Source organism: Syngnathus leptorhynchus, chromosome 3 (assembly GCF_054491065.1).
Source record: "Syngnathus leptorhynchus isolate UIUO chromosome 3, UIUO_Slep, whole genome shotgun sequence".
NCBI lineage: Eukaryota > Metazoa > Chordata > Actinopteri > Syngnathiformes > Syngnathidae > Syngnathus > Syngnathus leptorhynchus.
The window spans coordinates 13,798,621-13,815,394 of record NC_141197.1 but is presented as its reverse complement, the minus strand read 5'-3'; the positions used below and the strand labels follow the sequence as shown (position 1 = coordinate 13,815,394).

Below are 16,774 nucleotides of genomic sequence, written 5' to 3'. Positions count from 1 at the left end.
TCGGGGGTGTACCGGGCGGGCTTTACGTACAATGTAACCCCAATTCGGGGTCCGCGATCGGCCCATTCCGAGCTTCAGCCGTGCGCAATGGTTTGGTGGACTTAAAAAAAAAATTGCCGGAATGTAAATGGAGAAGGATGGGGGTATAAGGAGGGGAAGCGAGAGGTTGTTGTACATTTAACAGCTCTCTATAGCCATTTGGTGTGTTCCTTTGAGGAAAAAGAGAAAAGCGAGGAGGGGGTGGGCCTAGAAATAAGTTGTGTGCACCCCCCCAACCCCCCTTTTTGTGATGGCCCCGGGGCGGACTTGTGGTGGTGGAGGGAGGGAGAAAAGAGGAGCAGAGGGGCTTATTTGCATCTTATTACCCTGTGCGCACTGGTCTGATATAAAAGCCTGTACAGGATCGTAGAGCCATCAGACACACACACTGTTAACCCGGGTGAGACCAAGAAAGGCTTGTTTTCCTCGCTTGGGACCCGCATTTCATCAATCAAGTGGGAGGAAACAACAAGGACGCCCACCTTTTTTTGCGCAAGATTATATGGAATTATTTCAAACAGGGATTTCCCTCAAGGATCATTCTGTTGTGGATTATTTACTGACAAAACTAAACTAAATTAAACAACAGAGGCTCGTATGGGAAAATAGAAGACAATCAGAAGGAAAGTGAATTCTGACTTAAGGAAGAAGCCACCAAACTTTCTCCATGTTTTTTTGAGTCAAGCTGCACCAACCTGTGGAGCTTTGAGCGATTGTTTTGAACGGGCTGTCAACACAATGGGACGCCTGTGTCTATCCTTGGTTGTCACTCTCTCCCTTTTCACCTGCCAGGTATTGTATAACAACGATTTAACGGCATCGCGCGCATTGGCTGCGTTTTTACGCGCCGATTTTCCTCTAATTGTTTTTATTATTAACGCGCCTAAATGACAGCATCCTTATGATTGTTTGTCTGCTTGTTTCTTATATTACTTTAGGTTTTGTGCTCCGGGGTGTTTGAGCTGAAGCTGCAGGAGTTTCTAAACAAGAAAGGGGTGGCGGGCAACAACAACTGTTGCCCCGGCGGCGGCGGCAGTTCGGCTCACCAGCCGGGCCACCAGCAGTGCGAGTGCAAGACGTTTTTCCGGATTTGTCTGAAGCACTACCAGGCCAACGTGTCCCCTGAGCCCCCCTGCACATACGGCGGAGCGGTGACCCCGGTTCTGGGTTCCAACTCCTTCCATGTGCCCGAGACCAACGCGGACACCTTCACCAATCCGATACGCTTCAATTTCGGCTTCACATGGCCGGTGAGTGACTCAGACAGGAATGATATTTCTTAGGTTTAATCATTTTTAAAAAAAAAAATTGTTGTTGCCATTGTTTTTGGTTTCACGCAGTAGTAAATCCAAGAGAGCGATTTTTTCTTTCGTTTAAATCCGATCGGAGCGCATTTGTCCTAAAGGGTGCAAAACGCAGCAGATGCTCCCAAAATTGTGAGGGTCTTTGTCAACAGTGTGTGAGAAGCTCTATTGTAGTGTGTATGTGTTTGTGGGCTAGGGGGGTGTCGGGGGTGTCGCGGGCGCAGGGGGGGGGGGGGGGGGGGTCGCTCGGGTGGTGTTTTCACCAAATGCTTCTCTCCAGCCAGGCGTGGTGGGAAATTTAACATCCTCCGAGTTGGCACATCATTGGCAGCGCAGCGTGAAATTCCGCCTCGTTTGCTTCACGACGGAGCCCTAGTGCGATAGTAGCAGGGTCGTGAAAGGGAAGCAGGTAGTCGTGAGCCTTATTTGGCCCCTAATCAAGACCGTTCAATGAGGCTATGAAGTTTATTGGGAGGCGTCACTATTGCACCCCCCACCCCCTCTACTTCACGTGGCTCTGCAGGCTGAGCAGCTGTTGACTCTCCTTGTCTCTTTTTTTTTCTACCCCAGGGGACATTTTCACTGATCATTGAGGCTCTGCACACAGACTCCCTGGACGACCTGGCAACAGGTGGGTGACAGCCAGCGAAGCAGCAGTGTAACCTGAAGACACGCCAGCAGGCTAATTGTGGCAATGTTTTCCTCTTTAATGGCATTTTTTTTTTTCACTTAACCCAGTCATTGATGCTGGAAAGAATAACTTGTCATTCAATATCTGAATGAAAAACTTAATTCTGAGTTCAAAGTAGAATGGACAAAGAATTAAGAGTCTTAATGGCACACTCACTTCGTTACATGAGTTAGGCAAACATGAAGGTGGCTGTAACATGTGAGATAAAGGTCACACTCTGGGCAGGTGTCACCTGCAAGTCCTATCTTATCACTGATGATGTCTAACTAACCACAGCTCAGAAGTGTGATGATAAAGGAAAATGCACTGGTCATTGTGTAAAATAGATGTGCAGCCATTTTTAAAAAAAAAAAAGTGTTTTGAAAGGTGACAATAATATGCAGGATAAAACGTGTTAAAAAAAACAAATGACCAATGAGTTGCTATGTGGTTGATTTTTACAGACAATCCAGAACACCTCATCAGCCGCATAACCACTCAGCGTCACCTGACAGTGGGAGAGGAATGGTTCAAAGACATGCAGACAGCCGGGAGGACGGAGCTACGATATTCCTACCGCTTCCTGTGTGACGAGCATTATTATGGCGAGGGATGCTCCGTGTTCTGTCGGCCCCGAGACGATGCCTTCGGACACTTCACCTGTGGAGAGCGTGGCGAGATCATTTGCAATTCTGGCTGGAAGGGACAGTACTGCACTGAACGTAAGTCTCTTCTATTTTGTTTACATTCAGCCCGCATGGGATCGAACTGATGCAATGATGTTCCTCCTGTTACTTGTACTAATACTTTTTAAATCCACTAAGAGTGGTCTGTGTAGAATGCATCGTAATCAATCGTGCTTCAAAACTTGACCTATGATAATGGCTTCAAATGGCATCCAGTCGTTAGCCATTTATAAAGTTAGATACTCCAACAGTCACTTGGCTGTCGCTACTGTTTAAGGACCCCCAACCCCCCCCCCTCCCTCCCAGTGTCCTAATGCAGAGCCCGTGTGCAACAGGCGTCAGTTAGTTATCCCCAAGCACCAGAGGCCTCCATTCTAATGAGCCGCAGTGGCTCCTCAGTAATTCACACGCCGCGTGCCTTCCATTAGACCACTGGGGCCTCCTCACCCCCAAAACTCCTCCCCGATTGGCCAAGTGGTGGTCCTGCATTGTTGTGCCCCGAGTCGGTGATTGGCCAAGCGGGGCTGTGTATTGTTGTTCAGGGGGCAGCTGCTCGGTGCGAGGAGACAATGGAGCAGCTGTCTGGTGGTTAGCTCCACACAGACCAGCTGGCCCTGGGAGAGAGGTGGTTGGAAAGGGGGTGGGGGGCAGGGGGGGGGGGGGGGGGGGGGGAGAGATGGGAGGAGGAAAGGAGGGATGCTGAAGGCGAGAGGAAAAGTAGTAGAAATAGGACAGAATGATGGCAGAATGGGGGAGAAACAGATCGGAGAGGGCGCGATAGGTGTACAGTTGTGTAGGTGGTGGTCGGTGGGAGGGGGGTGGGCACGGGTGAGAAAAAGAGACTTCAGATTCACAGTCAAGTGGGAGAAAGGCGTCTTTGTGTAGGATGCTTTTGTGTTGGAGAGCAACCATGTTAATAGAGAGGGCCTGTTGGCTGCTATGGTGCCTTTGGACACCAAAGGTGGGAGGGGCTTTGGTCCAAAGCCACCGTAGCGGCTAAGTCCTGAAGGTAAACAGTCTAGCAAATTGTGCAGCACACTCGAAACTAATACTCTGCAGTGAGTAGTCTTTATCAGGAATGGCCTTCTGACCCCTAATTCCTCCTGTTGTTTGACTGTTTTGCACTGTGGCAGCTGCGTTTTTATTGGCCTCCTATCAGTGGCTCAAAATGTAGAATGAAAGACCGAGAGCCAGATGAACAGGTAAAGGAAATGGCAGGAAAGCAACTAAACAGCCCACAGAACAAACAAATAGATAAGGTGGCTGAGGTGATGGCTACATTTTGCTTTACTCACCTTTTTATTTTGTTTTTCCTCTGCAGCAATTTGTCTTCCTGGCTGTGATGAAGATCATGGCTTCTGTGAGAAACCCGGAGAATGCAAGTAAGTTGTGAAATGGCGAGTTGCCCCCCCCACCACCACCACCACTACCATTTTTAACAGACACTTTACTCACACTCGGGTGTGTTTGTCCTGGCTTTGTTTCTAACGGCATTTGATTCATGGTGGGTTCCAGGTGCCGCGTGGGATTCAGTGGTCGTTACTGTGATGACTGTATCCGTTACCCGGGCTGCCTCCATGGTACGTGCCAACAACCCTGGCAGTGTAACTGCCAGGAGGGATGGGGTGGCCTCTTCTGCAACCAGGGTGAGTCTCTTGTATTTTTACATTTAGTTTCACTTCATGCTAGAAGATTGAAGTTATCTGATGTCTTTTTTTTAATTGCTGTTTCTAGATCTCAACTACTGTACACATCACAAGCCATGTCTCAATGGTGCCACGTGTACCAACACTGGCCAGGGTAGCTACACTTGCTCCTGTCCGCCTGGCTATACAGGTACAAGCTGCGAGATCGAAGTCAATGAATGTTCTGGAAACCCCTGTCGCAATGGCGGCAGCTGCTCTGTAAGTAGCAATCAAAGACAGCCGTCAATAAAAACGTAAACCGAAACTAGAAAATGAGCAATCATTTACCTTCTCTCTTAAATAGGACCAAGATGATAGCTATAAGTGCTCCTGCCTACCTGGTTTCTATGGCAACAACTGTGAGTTGAGTGCCAGTAGCTGTGCGGATGGGCCTTGCTTCAACGACGGACGCTGTGTCGACAACCCGGAGGGAGGCTACTTCTGCCAGTGCCCCTTGGGATACGCTGGATTCAACTGTGAAAAAAAAATTGACCACTGCTCGTCCAACCCCTGCTTGAACGGTACGGATTCCCACCGCTTGCTTGTCAGTCCGGGATTACTACCACCTCCAATGACAAGTGAAATATCGGTGATTTTCATGCTGACCTCTTCCTACTTTTCCCTCCGTAGGAGCAGAATGTGTGGATTTGGTGAACTCGTACCTCTGTCAGTGTCCTGAAGGGTTTTCTGGTAGCAACTGTGAAGACAGTAGCAGCAACCTCCATGGACATTGTCTGTCTTTACCTTGTCAGAATGGTGGGACATGCCAGGAGGGAGCCAATGGCTACACGTGCAACTGCCCTCCAGGTATAACTCCATATTCAAAATGACTTCCCTGTGTTGTTTTAGAGTATACTATGTAACCCACGCAGATTCCTAAAACTGGGTTCTTGTGCAGGTTATACCGGCAAAAACTGCAGTTCCCCCATCTCCCGCTGTGCTCACAATCCATGCCACAATGGAGCCACTTGCCACGAACGTGGCGGCCGCTATGTGTGTGCCTGTGTGCCAGGCTATGGCGGGCACAACTGCCAGTTCCTCTTACCAGAAGTCCCCAAGGGTCAGCCAGTGGTGGATGGACCGGACAGACGATATTCCTCACTGGAAAGCGAAATCTTTGCCGATGACGACGATGATGACAGCGGCTTCCCCTGGACTGCCGTGTGCGCCGGTGTCTTCCTAGTTCTGGTGATTCTCATCGGTTGCTCAGTGTTAGTGGTCTACGCTCGGGTTAAGCTCCAGGAGAGGCACAGTCATCGCAGCGACAGCGTCCGAAGCGACAGCCACGAAACTATGAACAACCTGACGACCACCAATTGCCTCCGCAGTGACAAGGAGCTGGTCACCGTGACGGCTACGTCCATTAAAAACACAAACAAAAAGGCAGATTACCATTCCGAGCTGGCTGGTTCACTTGCTGGCCTGAGTGGGATCGGCGGGCTTAATGGACTCGGTGGATCGGAGAAGCAAGGCTTTAAGACTCGCTACTCTAGCGTGGAGTACAACCTTGTACATGAGCTGCGGCCTGAGGAGGCGTCTCTGTGCAACCAGGAGGAACATGACGGACCAGAGGTGAAACGTGAGTTGCTGGAAGAGTCTGATACCGAGGAAATATGCAGGAAGAGACAAAACAGGTATGTTGTGGTCAAACTCTAAAATCAAGCTTAGAAATGAATCAAATATTGATACACTTCAATTCCTAAAATACCGGACCTTCATCTTTGTCCTGCAGTGACGCCTCAGAAGAGAAACAAATGGAAGAGTCACCGAGCTGCAGCGAAACCGTGTATCAGTCGTCCTACGATCTGAACCAACATGCTGCCAGTGATGTTAAATACCAATCATCCAGTGATGTCAAGTACCAGTCAAGCTGTGACGTGGATTATCACTGCAATGCCAGTGGTGAGAGCAAGTACCAGTGCGCCACAGACACCAAATACCAGTCTGTGTACGTCATCTCGGACCAGAAAGACGAGTGTTTAATCGCTACAGAGGTGAGAGGCAATTTCTTGCATACTGACTAGACGGAACTTTTACTGACATTGAAAATTGGGTTGGAACTTGATTGATTTTGATTTGATTAACTTCAGTAAAACCAGCCAGTCGTTTCCATTGCCTTGTTTTGCAATGAAATGTTTCTCATTTGTGAAAATGTCATTCATCTTTCAGGTATGATACCCCTTCTGGACCAGTTTCCAACCAGGTCCCTCTGGACGATGGTGGTCCTCGCTAACCCTGAGCAGTACAGCTCAGCTTGTCTCCGGGAGGTTTTACTCCTGCGGTTTGCTGCTGTTGCCTGGAATTTACCCAAGGATCTTGGAGCCAAGGTGCCACTGAACCAGTGTAGAGTCAGTGAATGTTGGACAATGCTGATCTCAAATGAGGACGTCAGCTTCATACTTTGATGCTCAGCACTACAGAGTATCTTCCAAGCTTCCAAAGTAGTGCAGGCCTTGTTCAAATTTGAAACAATGGTGGACTAAGTACTCATGCTATCCAGTGACTTTTGCTGAAAGACGATGGAAGAGCTCCAGATAGAATATGGGCATTGAGGTGGACTCCATTTTGTTTGCTCTTGATAAACAAGGGAGCGTTGACCTGGATGAAGAAATAGTAGTACCGTGGAGTACTGATTGAATGAATAGAGTAGTACCTTTGGAGTACTGAGAACTTAAGCTTTTCATTATTAAAGTACAGTGTCAAGGATGACAGTGCATGTTCCGTGCAGTGCTACAAAGGACAGTGTGGACATGGCAAGGGTGGAAATCTTTTCACAGTGCAGTAGTCTCAGCTGTAGCCAACTTCACAAAAGATAACAGAATTTTCTTTTAAGTGGTCCCACTTCACATCGTATAAGTCTGCAGCACTGACGGGCTCTGTCGGCTGAGCTGGTTCTCAGCGGAACTGAAGAGTAGTGACTGCAAATTGATTCAACATGGATCCTGTTGGGCCATACTGGCCCCTGACCCTGAAGGTTTGGATACACAGGGCAATGTTTTTGGCAAACTATTCATCAATATAACAAGCAGAACTTGGAAGCAAAAAGTCACTGAAAGGAATCAAACACAGTTCATGGGATCTTTTATTACCACTGTAGAGTTGTTTGTCACAACTTCTGGCGCTGTCGCGTGATTATGTCAAACTATGAAGGAGTCGTCCGAACTGCCGAGACCTCCTTGCACTACGGGGGTATATGTTCGTAACGTGCATTTTTGAGAGTATGCGAGCACAGATGAGGTCACCCGTGTCTTCAACTGTTAGCCACTAGCCAGTCATCATTTAGCCACCATCGTCCTTGCTTGCTCATTGTTGGTTAGCATCATGTGATTTATGTTTTTAATCTTATTTTTTTATTATTGGAACAAAGATGTTGTTTTAATTTAATTATTATTTGTGTTACAATTTGGTGTGATATTTTGTGTTGTAATTTAAGTTTGATTGTTTTTTTTATTTGATGTATGTATGTATGTAGTATGTGTATGCATGTATGTGTGTATGTATGTATGTATGTATGTATGTATGTATGTATGTATGTATGTATGTATGTATGTATGTATGTATGTATGTATGTATGTATGTATGTATGTATGTATGTATGTATGTATGTATGTTTTTGTTAGGCACTTGAGACCACTGTGACTGTGTTGTATTTAAAAGAGAAGTTGTATGTACAGAGCCTGTCATTTTTATTACTGGAAAACAGTGAAATATTTTTCCAAAATAAAAGAGGAAATATTAGTACATCTGTGTTGGAATGCCTGTATTCATGTTTGGCCAAAGCGTCATGGCACGAACGTCATATGGGTGAGCAAAAAAAAACGTATGCGAAATGGAAACAATTTATTTCCCACGAGATATTTTCGTCTTGAGTCAAGACAATCCAACAAATACATAGTATGGGTATTTCTTATTGCCTAGTGATAGTGTCGCGGTATGTGTTTGTGAGTGTGTGCGTGTGTTTGTGTGTAACAGGGCAGAAGACTGTCTCCTTGTGGAACCACTAAATGAGACAAAGATACACCCCATAATCATAGACCAATTTGCAAAACCAGAGTCATCTCTTTGTGCGTATGTGAGTGAATGCGGACGCAGATGACACAGAGACCGCTTTATGATTCTATTAGTTATTTGTCTTGACAGATTTGTGAAAGAAACTTTAGGAAAAGTATGTGTGTATGAAAAATGCCTTGAGTATCAGTGTGTCTAGGCAATTGTATGCATGTGTGTGAGCTCTTGTTTAAAGCGAATGGGTATTTATAGCTAGAGAGGGAAACCACAGTCTGGATTTAGTCGTGGTGGCCCCTGTCTGACTATGATGTGCGTATGTATATGTTTGTGTGTGTCTCTTAATGCACCCAATTCATTTGGTGACCACTGGGTGTGTAGAATTAGTCATCAAAGAAATTAATTTGACTTGAAGTGTTATAGAAATAAGGGAAAGATAAAAAGGACAAGGGACACGTTTTCAATGAAGTCCAGAAGTATCAGGACAGTGACAGTTGTTCATATGTTGCCTCTGTAAAAACTTTTACAAATAGGTGGCAGTGAGCATTTGGAATTTACAACCATTTTATGGAGAGTACCAACATTTTCATTGGCTTAAAAGTTTGTGGATGTTGGGATTGTTGTAAATGCATAATTTTGTCTTCACTGTATCACACACATCACGTGGTATGTGTTGGATCACAAGCTGTTTATTTCATACACCTTATTTTAATCATTCAAGTTGACCATGGTTTTTATCTGATTCTGAAAAAAGAACTTAAAAACAATTTTCACACAAACACAAATACTATAGCCAGAATCTTGTGATAGGTTTTTCAAAAAGTTTTAGTTTTGCACGAAAACAATAAGGTCTAAAAGCACAGAAAACAACTTATGTTTGTGCGTAAATCGGTTAAAGAAGATGTGCTGGACTATCACAGCCTTCACACAATGATGTGACTCATGCGGCACGCGGCGGAAGCGGTCACTGGCCCGGCGCTTATGGGCAATAGCGGGGGATGTTTTGCCTCTCAAAGACTGCCACTGTGACCGCTCAAAAAAAGTATTTGCTTGTATTACACAAGCGGCGGGCGGTTGTTAGCACATACCATGGTAAGCTTTTTATCTTAACTTTTTTTTCCACTGCCACAATAGCTTTTTCGCTGAGTTGGAAAATCACAGGAGACAGGCTTAGGGCCTGTCCTTTGTTGACGCTAGGCTGTCCTGCGGCCCTGAGCATCGGCGCACACTCGCATCCTCCCTCTGGTTGTCAATAGTCACACAAAGCCCTGGTCACTGGATGCCATATGCTTCATATAGAGTAACCCGCTTTGAACTTCTGAGGAACATTGCCTCGGCCTTTCATGCTAAAATGCACACAGAAAAGGAGGGGAAAGGGGTAGGGTAACTTACCCACTGTAAATATGAAAAGTCCACAAAAATCTGTTTCGATGACCACGATAAATCGTTTAAAAAAAACTTGTTCCACCTTTAAAGTTCTCTCTAACCTCTTCAACTCAGTTGATTTTTTATTTACTTCAAGAGGGGAAGTAAAAATATCCCGAAAACAATGTGGTTGCACAAGTATACACACCCTCTTATAACTGGGCAGTGGCTGTATTGAATAGGAATAGGCACACACCTGCCACCATTTAAAGTGCCTCTGATGAACCCCAAATAAATTTCAGATGTTATTCTAAGTCTTTCCTGATGTTTTACTTTTACTTTCGAGCAGAGGACTAGTTGCAAAAATCTCCTTAAAAACACATGTGGAAAATGTGTCATTATCCATGAAACAAAGATTGAATGTTTTGACCACAATTTTAGAGGGTGACAACATTGCTCTTCACCAAATGAACCGTGAAGCACGGTAATAGCAGGAACACCCAATGTTGTTGTTTTTTCTAGAGCTGGAACAAGAGTCTTAGACAAGGTGGGAAGAATTTCCAACAGTTTGAAATAGCAATCGAAACCTACTGGTAGAAAGCAAATAAAGGCAGGAGAAGCCTACAAGAATCCCCAACTATATCCTAGTTATTAGAGGGTGTGCACACTTTAGTAACCACATCATTTTAATCTGCTTATTTTGAATCTTACCTCTAGAAATATTTGTTTTAAAATCTAGTATGTACTGGTTATACAGTTAATGGTTGAAAAAGTTTTGAAATTATTTATTGTGGTCTTATTCTGTTAAAAAACGGGTATTTGAACAGGGGTGTGTAGACTTTTTATATATCATCGCAGGTAAGGCTACCAGGATTATGTTGCTACTGTTGCATTGCTACATTATTTGTTTTTACATCATTCGGGGATTGCCTTTATGTGGTAAAACATTCTTTTCATGTTCTTCTACAAACAAAACAAATTTTGACCTTACAGACAACACAAAAACACATTTTGACTGTTAGTGTAGCTTTGTTGAAATCCATTGAGAGCATATTTTAAAATGTTAATACAAATTATGAGCATCACAAATCAAACAAGTACTGTGATAAATGTTTTTTTTTTTTGTCTGTGTTGGTCCCTCTCATGCATACTCACTCGGTCCACACACGCCTTTTCTAGTGGAGGGTGGTAGGCAGGACCGGAACCAATCCAGACAACAGCCCGTTTAAGTGTGTCTCTACTATAATCTGATTTAACAGTCCATTCATGTGTCTCTCCTCGAATAAAATCTCAAATGACATTTTTTTTTGTATTTGCCGGACATTGTGACTCCTTCTCTCAGTGAAAATGGAACCACAAAGTGTTTGTAAAATGTCCAAGAACTATTCCCCTGAAAAGTGCAACACATTTTGTTTTTTACTGTCCCTTGAAATTGTAGCAAATGACTTACTTAACGTTTGTTTCTGTTTGAGCAAATATTTACCTCTTCATTGACTGCGGGTGTATTATGAGTTGAGGTGATGGAGTGTATTGCCACCAGGTTTGTCCACCCTGACATTAGCAGCAGGTTTCCATACAAGCTTCAGTTGTTAATCTGTACCAGATAATAATTCCTATGGATTTGATCAAAAAGAGGAACCTTCAGCCCATCTGGTTAAGGTGACCTACTTTTTCAGACAGAGTTCAAAATAGTCCCGAACCACTAACATGTCCTACTTAATTGTTCATAGGTGCTCCTGGCAGGTAGGAAACCAATGAAAGTTAGGTCCAAAAAAATAAACAAAAGATATAAATAGTAGTGGCGTGCAAGACCTTCTCTGAGATCCTGAATGCTATCGTACTCACGAGGGTTCTTTTGATTGTCGATTAATCTGTCAATTATTTGAAGAATTGGATACAAAAAAAACATGTTTTAATGTTCATCCCTTTCTTCAGAAACATGACATCATTTCTAATTGAGAAAATGCAGAAATTTGATTTAACGATGTTTGGCTTACTGGTTTGTTTTGTAGTATGTCCGAAAATTGGGAAACATTGATTTATTGTTTTCCAAATGAAAAGCAAATGTTTTGAAATGTAGTGAAATCTCTAACACAACTAAGGTTGTGATCCAAAATTGCTCAACTCTTTTAGGGTCGCTGTAAAATATTTGATTAATTTGTGTAATCCTCACTTTTCTTTGTTCAAGTTTTTTGTTTTTGTTGTCTTTTCTTGTATGCCATTTGGGTTATCAGAAAAGATGAATCAAATGCCGAATCACAGCGATTGGGCACCGCTCTCCACGATATACTATTTTATTAGCGTCACAATTTGTCACCAGGTCAAATCCCCAAGCAGATTTTTCGTGCTGAATCTTGTGGGAAAATAGAGATTTCGCTCTCAGTCGCGCTCCATTGTTGCGCGCAAACAAACGAAGTGACCACAGCAGCCCAAGTCGCACAATGACAGACAGCTTATTCAGCGACTTCATCTGTCGCCATTCCCCAGGGACTCGACTCTGATCTTTTCCCAGAGCTCCATCTCTCTTGTTGACTTACTGATTCTGGATCTGCCCCTCCTCCTTTACTTTTTTTGTTTTACTCAACTCTGCAGAATATGTCATCACTCACTATTCAATATTTTTGTTGCCTTCTGCGCCATCACCATCTAAACATCCCGGCGAGTCGCTCCACACCAGAGGTGATTCAATTTCTTAGTTTATGTTTTTTTTTTTTTTTTTTTTCAAGTGTTGTTTATTGTCATCTCTCCCTGGGGGATTAAAGTGGTTGTAAAGACAGAGTCATTCCTTCAGAGACACCAGCTTCCATCAGCGCCTTCTGGCCATTAGTGGTGCATCGTGGGAACAGCTTGGCAAAGGACAATGATTGGCTAGAACAATGAAGCTGCACAAGGCAACACAAAGGGCACGCCCACTGCATGATGGGAACGAGCAGTGGGGGAAGCAGATGTTGCCACAGAGGACACACAGGAGGGTAGAGAGCGAGCGAGCGAGCGAGCGAGAGAGGGAGAGAGAGAGAGAGAGAGAGAGAGAGAGAGAGAGAGAGAGAGAGAGAACAGATGTCTATCTATCTCTTAAGGTTTGTCATTTTATTTCTTAGTGAGCAGCAGGTGAGAAGAAGCTTGCATACCTGCCAGGTATCTGGATTGTGCTCTGTTTTTTCTAATGTGCAATATTTACTGGCTATGTTAATTAATCAGCCATCTTGTATCCAGTTATCAATAAATTGACAAACTTAAATCACTATTTAATTCAGAATTCTTTTTGGTCCTTAATATCATTTAAAATATGTCATCACAGGACGAAGCGATATTTAACATGACATGATGAATGTATCCAGAAACGCTTATTAATCACTTAATTAAGCAATCAGGAAATGAGTTTGATTTTGAGTTTGATTGGAAGAATCTTGGGATATATGGGTGGTCTGTGAAAGACTACAGTGGTGTAACCCCCCTCCCCCCCAACAGACTCACTTTTAATGGGGGACATCTGCTTTCAAATGGAGCCTCCATTGATTGTAGCCCATTAATTGGGACAGTAATTAAAGAATTGATGGACACCGCCATTTTGCTTCCTTCATGGGCTGTTTGATTCATGCCATTTGGACACAAACTTGCAAGGAATTATATCCACATCTACAAGCATTAACCAACAAGCCAACTACGGTACAAAACCACATACAATAAAACAACAAATTTTACATCCCATATCGCTAGTACTTGACATATTTGACATTGACCACAAATAAGACTAGAAATGGACATGTTTAAGTTTTGTATGCTCATGCTTATACATTTTTTAAAATCTATTTTGCATTCTCGTAATGAAAATGTGGGCGATTTTAAGAAAATGGTGCTGACTTTACTGCAATGATGACTAAAATACCTTTACATCCATTTCGACACTTTAAATTCATGTAATAGTACTTCGTTGGGGTTCAGTGATGAAAAAAAGGCCGACTAGTCCAGAAAATTATGATGTCACAGTCAAATTGACCCTTGAACTTGAGGATATACAATGCTAACACCTCATCATTTTACCTTATTGGGTATTAATGTGAAATGTGGTCATGATCAGTGTATGGGTTTGGCGGTTATGGCCCAAAACATGTTTTTTTGCCAGTCCAAAGTGACTTTGACCTTTGGACTTTGACCACCGACCACAGCTTCAAGTCTAATAGGAGGTTAGTGTCACATCTAAAAAGGGCCCTGAAGGCCCTAATCTACCCCGCCGGAGTGGGCGGAGTCATGACTGAGTGGAGTGGTCGAGCCGCGACAAAAGTGCCAGCGCGATTTATGGCTATGGGGTTCCAGACGGAATATATTTACTTTGTGAGAATGTTTGCGCCAGCCAACATAGACTATTCCTTTTGTCGTCGTGTGAAAACCAAAGTTTGACAAAACTATTGGGATTATAATAGTCAGTCATAGGTTGGGCTAGACCAGTTAAGTCCTTAAATAAAATTAAGTAAACAGAATCCAAATCATTATTGTCTCACTTCTAGGCTACAGTCTGGCCACACACCAAGCAAGCCAAACATGTCTGAACGTGACAATTGTGATTCACGGAACACAGCGGGAAAACTGCCGTCGTTGCTATGTTAGAACACACAGAGAAAACTAGTGAGTATTAAAAATGAGATGCATATTTGAGAGGCTGTTGGAAATGATCGCCTCTTTCACTGTACTTGAATTCTGCAACTGAGACTCTCCTCACTTCCTTTTTTTCGTCAGATGAGAAATTAGAAATACTAATAACAATATTTGTATACAGTATGTATCATGTATTGAACAGGTGTCAAATTCAAGGCCTGGGGACTTGATCCAGGTTACCACATCATATTTTGTGACCCGCAAAAGCAATTATGTGTCAACTTCCATGATTTTTTGTCAAGATCTGTAATCCTGACAAAATTTTGAATTGTCATATTGAATAAACGATAACATTGAGCTACTGTGTGACTTAATGTAAATGTAAGAAAATAATTGTTGTACCGAAATTTCCCAGAGGAGAAGAAGGCATTAAAATGGCTAATCCAGATTTTCACTTGCTGTAATAGCCAGGTTAATGTGTCTCAATCATTTGTTTTGTTCCAATAGAGATATCTTGGGCAGCTAAATTCAGTCGTTACATGTTCACATGTTCACCATCTGCATTTTTATTTTCTTTAAAATGTGCCCTACTCAATGTCCCCATTCATGATGTCGCAACCAGCTAGACACCGCATTCACACAATAAAAAAAAAAAAGAAAAAAAAAAACTGAACAGCTGATGGGAACAAATCCCCTTGTGTTTGCGACAGTGCCACGAGGGAACAGTTGTCCCTTAAGTAAGTAAATTGGGTTGTCCAGGTCGGCTCTATTGAAAGAAGAGGTGTGGTCGTGACTCGTGACTCGTAGTAAAGTGTGCACTGGGATGTTTTTGTGATTAGATGCTTGCGTCCGTGTGTACGCTCTTTGTCTTCATCCGTGTGGTGTGTATGTGTGGGAATGGACTTAGGGTCTGACTCCTTGATTAATGGCCAGTGTGTGTATGTGTGAAAATGCTCCGGGTCCTGTTTCCATGCTAATGGGTGGCAGCAGATGGGAGAGAGGTGCTTGCACCAACAATGAACAAACACACCAGCAGCCTTACTACAGACGCTCCTGTTGGATGATTACAGGGCTCTGCTTGACCATTCTCGACTATAGTTGACGTGCATCTTGGGATGTGTTAAGTGCAAACAACAAAGGAAACAATTTTATTTAATAGGTGCTACTGATTTTTTTCGGGCCCAGATTCAAATTTTCAACCCTTGAAATGTGCTGACCACTCGTCCGCCATGCCGCTTGTTTGTTTATGACTGTGATGGACTAAAAACTTCAAAATTAGGTACGCCTGCAAAATCGAATGAGATCCACTACAGGAAATGAATGAAACCAAATCGATAACGTTCAGTCTTGATGATGTACAATGTTTAGATTTGAACATAATATTTCAAAGTTTCAAGTTCACCCAGTGACTATGTTGTGGGTATGTGTCAGTGGGTTAGGGTCCAACCCTCTGAATAAGCACAAATACCTCACTGATAACATGCCACTGATTAGAGGCCAGACTACTATGTGTGTGTGTGTGTGTGTGTGTGTGTGTGTGTGTGTGTGTGTGTGTGTGTGTGTGTGTGTGTGTGTGTGTGTCTCCATATGTAATGTAGCCTGGTTGTGTTAAGGCTAAAGGAAACTGTGCCTGTTTCCTGCCAAGTTTGCTTTTTATTTTTCTCTCTTTCCTCATTCGCTCAATCACTGCAAGGTGTCACTTGTGGTTTTTATTTTAATGTAACCTTCTAAAAAAAAATTGGAAATAATTTCACTGAATAGGTAGACTGCAGCTACCTGATGTTACCAACAATTAAGAAACTACACATTTTACTGAGCCTTTTTTAAATGTCTTTTTAGTTAGTTTTGGATATGTTGTATGTTTATTAATAGTGAGATTGGAATAACAATCAACACACAGTTTGTCACTTAAAAGAAAACACACACTCACCGACGTCCCGAGGAATGCTCTCAGTGGTGTTGTAGTAACAGCGAACAGGAAACGGATTCTCAGAGATAGGAAGTGACTTCGTGGAGAGAGGAAGTGTTTGCGTCCATCCGCCCTCTGTCCGCTGGAAGTGGAAGGAAGAAGGGAGGGGAGGAGGGGGAGACACTGTTAAAAGCGAAGTGAAATTATCTGGGAAAAGAGGAATTGAGCTAATTCGCTGCATATTGCATACAGGAAGCTTTCAGACATTCTTGCCGATGACTGCCACAGAGGGGTCACCTCTTGGCTTTCTCCCAAATCAAGCATCAGACTGCAATCTCATTGCTATAGTTGGAAGCTAACATGGCAAAACACAATCAGGGCACACCAAGCGACATGGCTACAGAACTGTGTGGGCTTCAATGGCTGAAATGTGAAACACAGATTAACGCCATCTCAATGAAATGTCGCCGATGTAACGGACAAGCATGAATATATGAGAGAGAGAGAGAAATAGACAG

General features: G+C 43.4%; 1 protein-coding gene across 1 annotated transcript; it reads left to right on the top strand.

Annotated features, from left to right (window-relative positions):
• Window positions 1–777: 777 nt before the first annotated feature.
• On the top strand, window positions 778–6,559 carry LOC147059380 (delta-like protein D). Its single transcript, XM_085907196.1, has 12 exons — window positions 778–831; window positions 978–1,289; window positions 1,914–1,974; window positions 2,478–2,735; window positions 4,021–4,081; window positions 4,215–4,345; window positions 4,434–4,603; window positions 4,689–4,905; window positions 5,015–5,191; window positions 5,283–6,018; window positions 6,117–6,378; window positions 6,554–6,559. Exons 1-12 carry the CDS (start codon window positions 778–780, stop codon window positions 6,557–6,559), a joined length of 2,445 nt encoding a protein of 814 aa, XP_085763322.1.
• The last annotated feature ends 10,215 nt before the right edge of the window (window positions 6,560–16,774 follow it).

What these genes read in the sequence shown, in the direction of transcription:
- LOC147059380 (XM_085907196.1), top strand. Translation starts at nt 778, where the DNA reads ATGGGACGCCTGTGTCTATCCTTGGTTGTCACTCTCTCCCTTTTCACC. An exon ending in ATTTCGGCTTCACATGGCCG is followed by an intron (nt 1,290 to 1,913) that starts GTGAGTGACTCA and finishes TTTCTACCCCAG; the next exon opens with GGGACATTTTCACTGATCAT. An exon ending in TGGCCTCTTCTGCAACCAGG is followed by an intron (nt 4,346 to 4,433) that starts GTGAGTCTCTTG and finishes TGCTGTTTCTAG; the next exon opens with ATCTCAACTACTGTACACAT.